At 36.6% G+C, this 14,004-nt stretch overlaps 1 protein-coding gene across 5 annotated transcripts in view; it reads left to right on the top strand.

The window, feature by feature from the left end:
• EIF2AK4 (eukaryotic translation initiation factor 2 alpha kinase 4) overlaps positions 1-14,004 on the top strand; it is a 38,373-nt gene that overhangs the window by 2,187 nt on the left and 22,182 nt on the right. For 4 of the 5 annotated variants that reach the window (XR_008534413.2, XM_077180345.1, XM_054634343.2 and 1 more), the window contains exons 3-17: positions 841-943; positions 3,425-3,598; positions 4,447-4,527; positions 4,970-5,118; positions 5,428-5,543; positions 6,200-6,357; positions 6,763-7,298; positions 7,712-7,821; positions 8,358-8,515; positions 8,858-9,270; positions 10,013-10,082; positions 11,188-11,271; positions 12,476-12,598; positions 13,046-13,150; positions 13,389-13,446. Coding sequence is in view for 4 of the 5 variants with exons in the window: in XM_077180345.1 (XP_077036460.1) it covers positions 841-943; positions 3,425-3,598; positions 4,447-4,527; positions 4,970-5,118; positions 5,428-5,543; positions 6,200-6,357; positions 6,763-7,298; positions 7,712-7,821; positions 8,358-8,515; positions 8,858-9,270; positions 10,013-10,082; positions 11,188-11,271; positions 12,476-12,598; positions 13,046-13,150; positions 13,389-13,446 (2,438 nt within the window). In the remaining variant the exon portion in view is untranslated. The remainder of the gene's footprint in view (positions 1-840; positions 944-3,424; positions 3,599-4,446; positions 4,528-4,969; positions 5,119-5,427; positions 5,544-6,199; positions 6,358-6,762; positions 7,299-7,711; positions 7,822-8,357; positions 8,516-8,857; positions 9,271-10,012; positions 10,083-11,187; positions 11,272-12,475; positions 12,599-13,045; positions 13,151-13,388; positions 13,447-14,004) is intronic. The other variant, XM_054634345.2, reaches the window with a different exon arrangement.

The raw sequence follows: 14,004 nt of genomic DNA, 5'->3' as shown, positions 1-14,004 counted from the left end.
TTGTTAAACTTCTTGAACTCCTGACTCTTTCACCTGAGACAGACTGAATTTCCTTTCTATTTAAAGCCTTCTGTTTTCTGTTGGATTAGCTTTTGAAGAATTCTCTAGAGAGAGTGTAGAAGGAGTTGCGGATGACAAGCCTGCCCCACCATTTTGTGTAGGCAAGTGATTCCTGGGCTAAGTGTTGCTCTGTGCCCTATTTTGTTCAGTGCTTATACCACTGATAGTCCAAAACATAACTCCCTTCAGTCCATCCCTTTGTGCTGTAGAAGGGAAATGCTCTTCCTTACTAAGTGATAGCTCAGTTATACCCTGTAACAAGGATCTAACAGCTACTCTCATTATTTTGTTTTAGTTTGAGATAACACATCTACAGACATTTTGCTTGTTTACTTTATTTAAAATATCTTTTAAATATAGCTGATATTTATTTATTGCATTTGTTTCTTAGGGTTTGTGTTACCTGTATAGTGGTGATAAATAAATTTTAAACGTCTAAATGTTATGTTAGTAATGTTTTAAATGGCTTGTTCAGAAAGTTAGTGGTTAAGAACTGAATTACTAGAGTGTGCAGGGTTTCTTTGGTAGTTCTGCTGTTAAGTGTTACCAAGACGTAATCTGCAACCGGAAAATTTGATGATAGGGAATATAATGCAGTATTTCTGACTTTACCTTGTATATGTAATATTTATATTCCACTTATTTGAGCATTGGCTATAATTGCCAAGTGACTATGGACTCCATTCCTTTTTCCTCACACAGTTTTTATCAACAATCTGTTGCTTTTTACACTCAATTTTTCTAATGAGGACTTTTTTATGTTTTGTTGCTGTCCCACAGAGTTCCTGAAATACAGCTAAAAAATTCAAAAGGCTTGTCAAATGAGAAAATAAATGAACTAAAATCCAGACTAGCTGAATTAGCAAAACAGCGCTGTGGAGAGGTAAGAGTTTTTCACTTCCTTGAGAAATATACTCTGAACCTAAATAGTTCTAAATGGTATGGTATAATATTGTGGAATACATCCACATTGGAAGTGTAAGTTGCATTGCTTTTAAGGAAGGAGGGACTGTCTTTCTTAGGAATGTTTCTAATTAATGAAAGTTCAGACTATGGATGATCTCAAAATCCATGTATAAATACTGCAAGCTTTATTCCTGGTTTAAAGGTTCATGTTGCTGGGTTTAAAGGTTCTGAGTTATTTGGCAATATGAAGAGCAATATTGACTGTAAAACTAAAAGCTTTCTGCACTTTTCAGATTGATTTGAATATCATAAGAGGCCCTATCTGTTTAAGCAAACAGTGGTTACCTGGGGAGTTTTTCCATGTGATCTTGTTCACCTAATGCTGAACTGGAGGGCAAGAGGCCTTCGTTCCAATACCAGCTCAACAGTTCTTAGTACAGTCACTTCATGCCACTGTCCCTTTTTTTTCTGTGTTTAGGAGTATTGATAGTTGAGTTTCCCTGGAACTGGGTAAAAAAGTAAAAAAAGAAAGATGAAGAAACATGGGAAGCTTAGACCTTTTATCTATTTTAAGGGATTTTATACATCCTTGGGTATGTTTAGTATTAGCAATACCTTTCTGTTGTTGATGGATGAAATGATTCAAAGAATTGCAAGCAAACAAAGAATTCTTGGTACAAGCAGGGGGTTGGGTATGTTTCTTATCGCTATTTGGAAATGTTGCAGGTGAACACATTTCAATAGCTCCGTTTGTCTTTTTGAAAGTGAGTATTACACAGCTGTGGACATTATAATAGGCTGAAGTGGGGTAATATTTTGCTTTCAGTTTCCCAAGCCTGTCAACTTTACAGGTTTAGCAGGAGCTATCTGTCATTCACTCCTGCCATATCAAGCCTTTTTTTCCATTTGAATACCATACTTGTATTTTGATTGCCAATGTTTCTGCAGATGCTGTCACAATAATTGTTTTAGCTAGATACGTTCTGTTCAGTAACCAAGAATTTCCTCAGATTTTTCAGTATCTTTGGAAATTAGCAGTTTAATAAAGTATTCTGGAATTTAGAGCTGGGGTTTGTTATTTGCTGTTTGTTTTTTCCTAATAACAGTGCTATGGACAATTCATAGAAGGTACAAGGGTTAAATTCTCTAACCACAAAACCATGCAGTATATACTGGGTCTGCTCACAAGTGACCACAAGAATTAATAGCCTGTAGGGCTTCCAAGTCCCAGTTTGATTTCTGATCTCATTGAAAGGATCTGAATATGTCATACATTTTCCTAATGTTGATTTTCCAAAAAAGAGTCATGCTTGCTCCAGCAAAGTGTAGATGTGGTTGTGAATTACATGTATGGTACATATTTTGTATGAATGGCATATGCAGTGCTATCCTGAATTATTTTATCTGCAGAAAAAAGGAAGATAACTTTTCTGTATACCTTGACAGGTATTCCTCATTAAATTGTGTTCTGATACAGAAAGTTTGACAATACTTCAACCTCCTATTGAAACTGAAGAGCAAACTGTCAGTGTTTTTTTTTTTTTAATTATTGAATTTTCTCTTGTTTTTGATGGGTTTTTTAATACATATGTGCATGCAATGATTGCCTTCCCTTCTGAATAGTAACTTGGGAAAGATAATCTAGTTGCACGTGTCAGATTTATGCATATTGTGCTGTTCTTTCTATTTTGAATTGCCTCCTGGCTTCATTCTTACTTTCAAGCAGGGGATTCAGTGTTTGAGAATCTTCTAAATGTCACCCTGTTACAGGCGGATAGTACAATTTAATTTGGCTTATCTCCCACCTGTACATGCAAATCCTGCTCAGTGGTGCCGCTGACTGCACCTTTGTCCTGTACTGTTCTTTAATTTTAGAGCTAAAGTGGTCTCTTAGCACTGTGGAGTGCTTGAACTAATAAGGGAATGCTACTAGACTGCTGAAAGCTTAAGCCCTGACAGGTCAACAGATCATCAATAGTTCAAGTAAACAGTGACTGAAAATTGATTCCAACCTGGCAAGCCATGTAGCAGAGTTTTCAGTGCAGTTCTTATTTTAGTGGTTGTAGCTATATGAATATGGAGCACTTTATGTGATTTTACAGTTCTAAAGGGGAGACTGCTTTGCAGAGGAAGGGCTGGATTTGTGGTTAGCAGTGAAATAAGAACTATTTCATAGCAGTAGGTACAGTAACAGATAAGTGCAAAGGATTTGTTCTGTTGTAGCTCATATGTCATAAACCCATATCTGTGGGAGTAGAAAGATTATGCCTAGAAGAAGATGAGAAAATTATTTTTAAATTTCACTTTTCTGTTAGAAAAATAAGATGGCTTAGGTTGTCTGTTTTTCAGTATTTTTTGCCAAAATTGACAGTCATGCTTCTGCTGTGTTGCTTTTTGGGGTAGGTAGCATTTGGCTATCATTTGACTCTGCATTTCATTTGTAACTTTTTTCTTTCAGGTGATGATATTTGAACTTGCTGACCATGTACAGTCATTTCTCAGTGAGTATAATAAACCACCTTCCAAGTCTTTTCATGAAGAAATGCTAAAAAATCATCAGAAAGAACAGGAAAGATTGGCTCAGGAGGAATTGCGTAAGGCACAAGAAGTTAAGAGAAGAGAGGAGCAGGAGGTAAGAGAAATCAATGTATGAATAACCATATATTCTTAAAATAACATAATCATGATTTTAAAATCACTCTGCACAATGGTGAGTTTTAGTGAATTATTAACTTGTCAGACCTGCTAGTATGAGTTGATCAATGTGTATTATATGAACTATCTGCTGCTGTAATTGTAATATTTTAATGATGTGGTTTTAATCCAGGGAAATATTTGTGCCTGAAACAAACCTAAATGTTGATTGTAAATGTTGATAAAAATCCCTTATCAAGAGGACCTTATACAAAAGCTTAAGCAAAGGTACATATTAAGTGCATTCCATTGTAAATAGGAAATGTTAGCCAGGCAGACAGGTATTCATACCTTCTTTCACTCCTAGGGTGACTGGAACATTCACTGTGACAGGCATCTCTAGAGAGCAACAAATTCACCCTAAAGAGATGTCAGACCACCAATATCTTTCAGTAGAAATGAGGGGATTCATCCAAGTCTCACAGGGGCTAGTAGTGTGAAGTCTCCACTCTGTAGGGAATATGGATAGAATAGCTCCAGATTTTAAAAGATCACTTGGATTTATCTCCCTGTCTTTTTTTTTGTGTGCATGAAACTTTATTGTTGGGTCTGGCAGTAGAAGTAATTTACAGTTCCATTCTCCTGTATCATACAATTGATACTATTAACTTCCTCCAGAGAGCTAATTTGACTTCTATTTTTTTATTCTTGTGACATCTTCTAAGTCCTCTTTCAACACTTCCAAAAAATCAGCATTGTAACTTTTTTACTTTTAAATCAGGGTAAGATTTTAGCAGTTGCATTGCATGTACTGTTGCATTTCTAACAACTGAAATTTTATTTCAGCAACGTGAAATCCTTAATGAGATTCAGAGAAGGGAGGAAGAGAAAAGGGAAGAAAGAAAAAAGAAAGAGATTGCCAAACAGGTATTCTTTGTAAGCAGATGTGCAAACAAACATTGCAGTAAGTTCTTCCCAGTACTGTAACAGTACTTATAAAAAGTACTTGGACATCTTTGCTTATTCAGGGCTTCTAGTAGATCTAAATTAAAATAGGTTCTTGATTATTTCTGGGGTTTATTTCTGGAATATACTAGCATCTTGAGTGTACCAAGGGTGAGTGTTTTCAAACAGACAGAAAAAAACTGGTATTTAATGTTTCCAGTTTCTTTGCATTCTTGCCATGGATGGTGCTGAAATGTCCTTTCTGAAATCTCAGCACTTTTTCTTTGGCCTCATTTGTACGTTTATTATGAAAACATATTTCTTCTGTGATCTGCATGACTTTATAGAGTAATAACTAAGTACTTGCATATTTTGATGATAGGAGTGGCTCCTGCACTTATTTGGTGTTTTTCCTGATTTATAGGAACGTTTGGAAATAGCTGCTCTGACAAATCAAGAAGATTCTCACAGGAGAGATACTGCAGGACCTAGAGCTGCTTCACGTTTAAATGGGAGCTGTTTGGAACATGGGGTGAATAATAAACACCGACCAAATTCAGCTGGACGTTCCAAGTATGTCAGTTTGCATGTGGATTTTTTAGATTTATTTACTTATTTGTTGGTTTTTGGGTTTGATTTTTTTTGTTGCAAAGATTAGATTACAAAGTGAAATTTGAAGGCAATAATGTGCCATGATGTTGATCTGTTAATTTTGGTCTCTTCCCTGCCACCTTCCCCCCCACCTTCATTTGTCATGGTTTAACTAAGCTATGTGCTGTGGATAACTTGGTACATTTCCAAGTTTTAATGTTTTTATTCAACTCCTGACTTTAAATATACTATCTTTCTGAGTTGGAGAAAAATGTTCTCTTCACATTGCAGACGAGAACGCCAGCTTTCTTTTAGTAATAATGAGGAGTCCCCTGGAAATCATGAAGTTCTGAACTTCAGCACAAGTGGTGCTGGACAGCTTACTGTCCATAAAGGAAAATGTCTAGGTAAGCAAAATTACAGTTGCAACTTGAAATGCTGGGATTTGGTATGCTTTCAGTAACACGTGAAACCACTGATAAGCACAGGCCTGGAATTGGATACTTTCCTTCCATTGCTGCTGATAGCAATGGCATAAAACCAGCAGGTTTAGCAAAAACATTAATACAGGACATGACAGAAGACTGAGTTGGAAGGAAAACCTCCATGGAGTGCCCACACGGACAGACCATCAGATGTTTTCATTGTTTGTTTTCAACTTAGCACTTCCTCAGTGGATGGATGAACAGCCTGAAAGTCTCTTGAGAATGGAAAATTTTATTATTTTGCAGGATGAACAATTGCGTTACTATGTGTAGAACTTGGCATTTGCTAAGCAGGAGAGTTGTTCATTTATTAAAACTTGAAATTCTTGAAAATATGCAGCAGTTTTTTGTCATGTGATTGCTTTCATTTGAGTGCTGTTACCTAGCATTCAGTCTCATCAAGCTTGATATATTCCATACTTACTAGATAGATACATGTCTTGTCTAGTTTTAAGTAGGTTTATGTTTCTGACTTTAGAAAACAGGCTTACTGGTATTTATTTAGCATTTGCAGGAGCTTTTGTCAAATCCTTAGAAACAAAAGAAGCCATGTTCCTCTTCTCTCCCTTTGTGTATAGGCAGAGATGAACAACTTGGTAAATCTGTCTACAATGCCTTGGAAATTCACAGTGGAGACTTTGTTCTAATATATGAGTGGGTTCTGCACTGGCAAAAAAAGATGGGAAGGTTTCTTACAACTCATGAAATAGAAAAGATTGAGAAGTCTAAGAAACAGGTAATACCTATATTTTGCATTTGGCTTAATAAAGATTAGGTGAGGTTCAGTGCTTTTCTTTAGGCTGCTAGTTTATATTAAGCTTAAGAGGGGAGTAATGAAGTTGAAAATGCTAGTATCTAAGCATGAAAGAAAATTAATGTGTTGGGGTATTCAGGAGTTTCTTTACAATAAAAAGCATGTTTGCAAGTATGCATAAACAAAATATTGAAATTCTGAAGAAACAACGAATCAAGCTTACCTGTTAAAATCAAAGCTGTACTTTCTCCAGTGCACAATACTTCCTTCTCAGAGAAGTATGAGGATGTCATATATTTTATAAGTATTTTGTTTGTGTTCCATATTTTATTAGTAATGTGTCCCAAGATATGACAAAATCCATGTTATGTTGTGTTTCTCTACCAGCTTCAGGGAGCAGAAACAGAGTTCAACTCACTGGCAAAGCTAAGTCACCCAAACATAGTACATTACAAATGTATGAACCTCCAAGAACGGGACAACTCAATTGTGGTGGATATTTTAGTGGAGCACATAAGTGGTTGTAGCCTTTCTACGTACTTGGACAAAGAGACTCCAGTTCCAGTTGAGCAGTTGCGCCATTATGTGATCCAGATCTTGTCAGCTCTCGACTACTTGCACAATAATTCAGTAGTGCACAAGGTCCTTTGTGCTTCCAGTGTCCTGGTAGATGCTGAAGGAAACATCAAGGTCACAGACTACAGCATTTCCAAGCGCTTAGCTGACATCTGCAAAGCTGATGTTTTTGAGCAAACCAAGGTTCGATTTAGTGAGGATGGTCTTCCCTACAAACCTGGAAAAAAAGGAGATGTGTGGCGTCTGGGCTTGCTTCTGCTCTCGCTCAGCCAGGGCCAAGCAACCAAGGAATTCCCAGTTGCTGTGCCTACCAATTTACCTGCTGACTTTCAAGACTTTCTAGAAAAGTATGTTTGTCACATTCCTGTATCTTTTTGTCTTTGGTTTTTGGTTTTGGTTTTTTTTTTTGTTGTTTGTTTGTTTTTTTGTTGTTGTTTTTTGTTTTGGTTTTTTTTTTTTTTAAGATTTTAACAGTTTTTTTAAAGAATAGATATGTCTTCCTGCGTTTCTAGTTGTAGTTTTTATAGAAGAGGTTGATCTCATGGCTCAGGCTGCTAATCTGGGATTTGGGAGAGCAGGTTTGGTGCTCTTTTTCTCTGCTCTGCCACCAACTGTATATCACTGTGATAAGCCAGTTAGTCTGTCTACTTGCTTCTGATTCTCACCTAAATGATGGAGGTAATAATTTCTTAGATATAATAAGAACTCTTCTAACATTTATGTCAGACATGAAATAGTTCTCTCTGTGGTTTGCTAACAGGTGTGTTTGCTTGGAAGATAAAGAAAGATGGACTCCTCAGCAGCTGCTACAACATAGTTTTATAAACATTCCACGAACAAAAATACCTGTAGCTGAAGAAAATCTAGATGGTAAGGAACTTGGTACTTCCTGTGTTCTGCTAAGTAAGTGAACTGCATGCCTGCAGTAAGAAAAATTGACCTGTGCTACAGCTTCACAAGACTCTGCAAGTGTGTTACATTAACTAACTTAAAGGTAGTGTGATCTTCAACTTCTCTGTGCAAGACTGGCTGGGGTGGACTGACTACTGTGTTTTCTTCAGTAGAAGCAGCTTATGCTTTAAAGAAACCTGTAAAATCATCCACCTCCTGCATGGTGTAAATACAGATTTAACTTTGTCCTTGTAAGGTGGTGTTCCTATGAGACTTTTCCTTCTTAAGTTCTTGTTAAAATCATTCCTTTGTCCAGCATAATTCATGTTAGTAATTAAAAACAGTATTAAGACTAACACTTGCACTAGAGCTTTACACAGCAGAGCACTTCTGTATTTTAGAGTTTAGTTACACTTGAAATTATTTACGTTTAGCCTCCTCCTTGCTCCTTATTTGACAGTCCCTCGTGCCTCACCCCCATATTGCCAGTGATGGTAACTTTGTCTTCATTGCAGATTCAGCAGGGATAGATTGCATGGAGACAGTTGTACCCAGCAGTCAGATATCCAGTGCTTCATTCTCCACAGAAACACAGAGACAATTTTCACGATACTACAATGAGTTTGAAGAGCTAAAATTACTTGGTAAAGGGGCTTTTGGAGCAGTCATCAAGGTATGGTATAAAAATGGTTTCCTCTGTGGAAACCTTTTTAAGGATATGTTTGTTTTCTCTGAAGCAGAAAAATATATTCAATGTTTGCATGGTTTTATTTACTGTCTGCTGGTGCTGTGCCTGTGTTGAGGTTTTTATCTGGAATTGAATAGTATGAAAAGTTGTGAGAGGTTGCTGGGAGATTGGGGAGAAGCCTGTCAGTATCAGGAACCTTGCATTTGAATTGTAGTCATTTTCCAGGTGAAAGGAAGACTTCCTGTTTTGTGAAAAAAATTATCCTTCTGGCTCTGCTTGGTAAGGCATTTGTAAGCATTTGACTTTAGATAAATTTGAATTTTTCAGGTGAGAAATAAGCTTGATGGTTGCTATTATGCAGTGAAACGTATTCGCATAAACCCCACCAGCAAGCAGTTCCGGAGGATTAAGGGAGAAGTGACGTTGCTTTCCCGCTTGAACCATGAGAATATTGTGAGGTATTACAATGCTTGGATAGAAAAACATGAAAGTCCTGTTCCCACTGTGTCAACATCTGGAACGACTGACGAAAGGAGAGTGCCCCCCAAAGCTGGTCTCTTCATCCTTTCCACTGAGGAGACAAATGATGTGGAAACTAATGCTCCCCCTCCGTGTTTGACAAGTTCAGTTGAGTGGAGCACTTCATGTGAAAGATCCTCCAGCAACAAATTCAGTGGAGCTGATCAGGAGTCCAGCGATGACGACGATGATGGTGATGGCGTGTTCTCCCATTCAATTTTGTAAGTAGGCTTCAGTACTGGCACTGTAGGGAGCGTGAGCAGAGTTAGTTTTTCCAAGTTTGTGTCTTACCATTCTCGTTTCTTTTGTCAGAAGTAGTTCACTGCATTTTTATTCTGTCCCCTTGTTCAAAACCAGTGTATGTGCCAGCAGTCACATAGCCAGGAAGAGGAAATTTTCTAGCTAAGGATTGTCAATCAATGTGGAAATTTATTTGATGTATGCTTCTTGAAGTTGCATATTTGTGCCAGAATGCATGACTGCTTACCTTATGTTTGACTGTCCTTTCCAGCCTTGAGAATAAAATTTTTTAATAAAGAATAACAGAAAAATATTACAAATCTTGAAAAATATCAAATTTGACCTTTTTTGTTTTGGTTTTTATTAGTGTATTCCATACCTTCCTCTGTGTATGGCTCAGTTGTCTCACTCAGTGATTTTTTTGTATAAGCAATTAAATACATTTATCTCAGTTCTGCTTACTGGAAATAGCAATTAAATTTTACTGATGGCAAATATATACCTTCTGTTTTAGAACTGGACTGTCAAAGGAAGTGTTTCTTTGCAAGCAGGATGGTTTTCTGGGTATTGTTTTGTTTTCCTTTTTTGTTCAAAGTATATAGAAAGTCTTCAGCAGAAGCTTGGATTTTTTTTTTCCCCCAAAATTATTTCCAAATTCTTTAGTAAATATTACTTGGTATGCAGAACTTTTGAGATTTTTTTTCTTTCTATGTTTTTAAACAGGCCAACCACAGATTCTGAAAGCGAAATAATTTTTGAAAACGAAGATGAAAATAGTAAAGGTCATTCTCCAGTAAGTGTAAAGATAAAATTAGTGAAAATGAAAATATAATAAAATAGTCTTTGACAAGTAAATAGGTCAGTTATTTCACTTCTGCTGTAATTACAGAAACATAACCTTACCTGTCTGTTAGAGTAAGTGATGTGCCATTGTGAGCTGCATCCCAGAGAAATCAGTCTGATGCAGCTAATCTGGATTCTGTTTCCTGAAGTGTTTATTGAACTAAATATGGGGGTTTTTTTAGTCATGACCCAGGTTATTGCAAATTTAACACTTCAGTGTGTTTATGATTTAACAGTTATGGATTACATGGTCTTACACCTCTCAAAGTTGAAATTCTGTTCTGCCTTTATGACTTTAACCAATATATGTGTTCATATGCAACTTTTTAGAGCAGACAAAATGCATACTGCTAACAGTCTGAAAGAGAGGGGAAGTCAGTATAATGACTAAGGTTTTAGTTGATTTTAAGATTGTGTCACAGCACTTGCTGTGGACAGTCAGTGCACTGTATCACTAGAAAGCTAATTCACACTCTTCTACAGCATTTACAGTATGTCACTGCCAACCCTGGTGATCTGTAACATGCTTTTATTTAAAGCTTCATCTCCTTCCTCTTTCTGTTATAATGCACATTGGCAAGAAAAGGTTTTCAGTATATCATTTAATAATATGGCAGTGCATTCTTTTCTCAATATATATGTATATGTGTACACACCATACCAAAATTGTTGGTTGAAGGTGGGGGGGTTGCATTGTTTGTCAAGCAAGCTTTCTATCTACTAGTTTCAAATCTTATCTTTCTCTTTTTTTTAATATGACACAGCTTGAGATTTAGGATTCATCTAGTTATTCCAGAATTCTTTTCCTTCAGTATCTAATAATGGCAAAATGCTATTCATTTTCACTTTGAGAATTGGCCACACCTGTTTTTCTAGTTTATTTAGATGCAATGGTATTACAAAATTTCACTCTATTATTTTGCTCTTTTTCAAACTATCTATAGAAGCTGAGTTCTCATCAACATATTCCAGCCATTAAAAAACAGTAGTATGTAATAAAAAAGTCTGCACATCTTCCTGTAGCTAACTGTTCTGTTACTTTCGTTGTGATAAAGAATGAAGAGGGCAATGAAAAGAACAGCCATGGAGGAGAGGACAGGACACCAGTCATTCAGACAGTGCATTATCTGTACATTCAGGTACAAATGTGTTCACATGAAAGGATACAGTTTATTTCAACCTGCAGATACTAGTTGCTGATTTTCATGAGAAGTAATGACCTTTAAAAATGCAAACAAGTAATTTCAGTGCTGTTTTTGCATTAGACTGGTTTTCTGAAGGCTTAGCTGGTGGAAGGCACTGTGCAGTGCACGTGGTTTGTTGTGATTTCCGAGGCTCTATATTTGTGCCTGGAGAGAACAAAGTTTGGTAGTGCCATAGTGTGTAATGGGATAACTGGTGTTGCTCATGTACAACTAAAAGTTGGCAATTCCTGATCTAACCATAGAACAACCCAACCAGCCAACCTTTGAGTCTGTGGCTTTCAAAGCATTCTTTTGCCTTGTGCTTATTTGTTGAGAATATCCATCTCAGTACCCAACACTCTAGCTGTTCCTCGGTTTGGTTGTTAATTGGTGTTAATTCCCAATGTGGAGTTGAAGTCTACCATGCTAAATTCCTGAGGGAAAGTTGTCTTTCACAGATGTGAAAACTTCCTCATTCTCTTCAAAAGCACAGTATTGTGTATGCACTTTATTTTAATAGAAATCAGTAATCTGTAAAGCCCATTATATGGCTCTAACAGTAGGCACACAATTAAACTCCTGCAGAGTTGCAGCTTCAGGCTATTCTGCTGACACCTCCTTTGTGTTAGGAGTTAGTCAACTTCTCCCAGAAACTATTTATAGCTATATATCATAGCTAACTATTCTGTGGTGATGTGCAATTTTTTATAATGCACTTAATGCTAGAACTTGTCTGGAAGGAAGTTACAAGTAGATGGAATTAGTTTTTAATAAGCTTGTTTGTGTGCATTGTGTATATTCATAATAAAAGCAGTTAAGACACCAAGTGCAATAAAGCCAGACATTCTTTGTGGTTTGGCTTTATCACGTACTATGGCTTGGCTGGTTTCACTTTGTTGTTAATGTTTATGTTAGAGAATATGCTACTCTGCAGGCTCATACCATTGTCCCAGAAAATGAGGTAGGACCCAGAAATGAATGCATGTTTGTAGCTAAAAGACAGCTCTCAGGAGAATTCCAAATAGCTGATTTTTTTGGTGATACTATTTGCTCCTGAGCCCAGGCAGTAATATGTGTATAGGTACAAGTTTCTGATAGTGTCTTGTCTTAACAAAACTGTTCTTTCTTCCCTTTGTCCCCTGTGAATGCACAACTGAAGATGGAATATTGTGAAAAGAGCACATTGAGGGACACTATTGACCAAGGGTTATATGAAGACACCAGTCGGCTTTGGAGGCTTTTCCGAGAAATTTTGGATGGGTTAGCTTACATCCATGAGAAGGTCTGCAAACAGGATAGTCATGGCCTGTACATGATCTCTGTGTTATGCCTCTTTCTCTCTGGGTTCTTCATCTTGGGGCATGCATTAGCAAGTTTCTTCTCTTTGCCCTTTCCACTATTAGTTGGTTCTTGGGGTTTATTATATTTTATCATGAACATGAATTTTATAATAAACCACTTCAGATTTTACCCATTAGTCATAAAAATCTGACCATCTTTTAAAAACATTCTGTTAGATATCTGGTAGCACTTAAAATTGTTTCTGGCTTCTGGGCTACAAATTATAGTCTGTCTTCAAGACTGATCTTTAGTGACTTAATGCAGTAGGTCTACTACTGTATTAAAAGTATGTAATATGGTTTTCTAGTCCATTATAAGGACTTCTATTTTGAATAATGTTTATTCTTTAACATTCTGTGGGTCTTTTTTTATTCTCTTCCTGTAACAGGGAATGATCCACAGAGACTTGAAACCTGTGAACATTTTTTTAGATTCAGATGATCATGTGAAAATTGGTGATTTTGGTTTAGCTACAGATTATCCAGCAAATGCAGTAAGTAAAGCTTAAAGTGAATGAAAAAACTCTTGAATTTGGTTTTTGAATTTGAAAAAAAATACCAAAAAAACATAAGTTAAATGACCACAATGTTTATATATTGAGAATGCTATAAATTTCTTTTAAATTTCTAAGGTTCTAGAATTAAACCATGCACTGCCAACCCAAATGACAAGAGCAGCCAACAGAAGTATTTCATGTGTCATTTACAATATGACTGTTTTGCTGGTTCCAGGTGGTCTCTAAACAAGAGGAAAATCTCTCGGATGGTTCTGCTGTGTCTGACCCATCAGGTTAGTTTACACTGCAACTTGTTATAAATTATTTTAAGCAAGCATTTATATTCTGTGGTCTTGTATAGGCTGTTAAAATTTCCATTTGTTCTTTGAAAATAGAATTTCTCTTTATTAAGAGATATAACCCAAGTTGGGTAGCTATATTGTAATCTGGCAGTTTTGCCTCTTATCTAAGAATCAATTAGCTTCCTCTGCTGGCCTTCTGCCTTAGATCAATGCTTTCCTTGTGGTGAGGTATAGAGAGAGCCTGTTCCATCCGCACTTGTGTTCTCTTGCCTGTATAGGAAAATTTCAAGACTTCAGTGTCCTTGGTTGATTGGTTTGATTTTAGCTAGAGTCTGAATATGGTATTTTGAGGAAACTTTAGTACATGGTATGTTTAAAGACAAATGTAATGGTGGTGAAATTTAGTTGTAACATTTGTGTACTGACCTACTACAAGTCTGTAAAGCAATAGATAGGTTTAGTTACTACAGATAGACACGGGTACTTGACCTGTGAGGGTAAGAACTGTCTGTTTGTCAAAGTATTCTCAGCTTGGTCTCTCTCAGTAAG

Source organism: Agelaius phoeniceus, chromosome 6 (genome assembly GCF_051311805.1).
Source record: "Agelaius phoeniceus isolate bAgePho1 chromosome 6, bAgePho1.hap1, whole genome shotgun sequence".
Classification (NCBI taxonomy): Eukaryota; Metazoa; Chordata; class Aves; order Passeriformes; family Icteridae; genus Agelaius; species Agelaius phoeniceus.
This window is presented reverse-complemented; position numbering and strand designations above follow the sequence as displayed.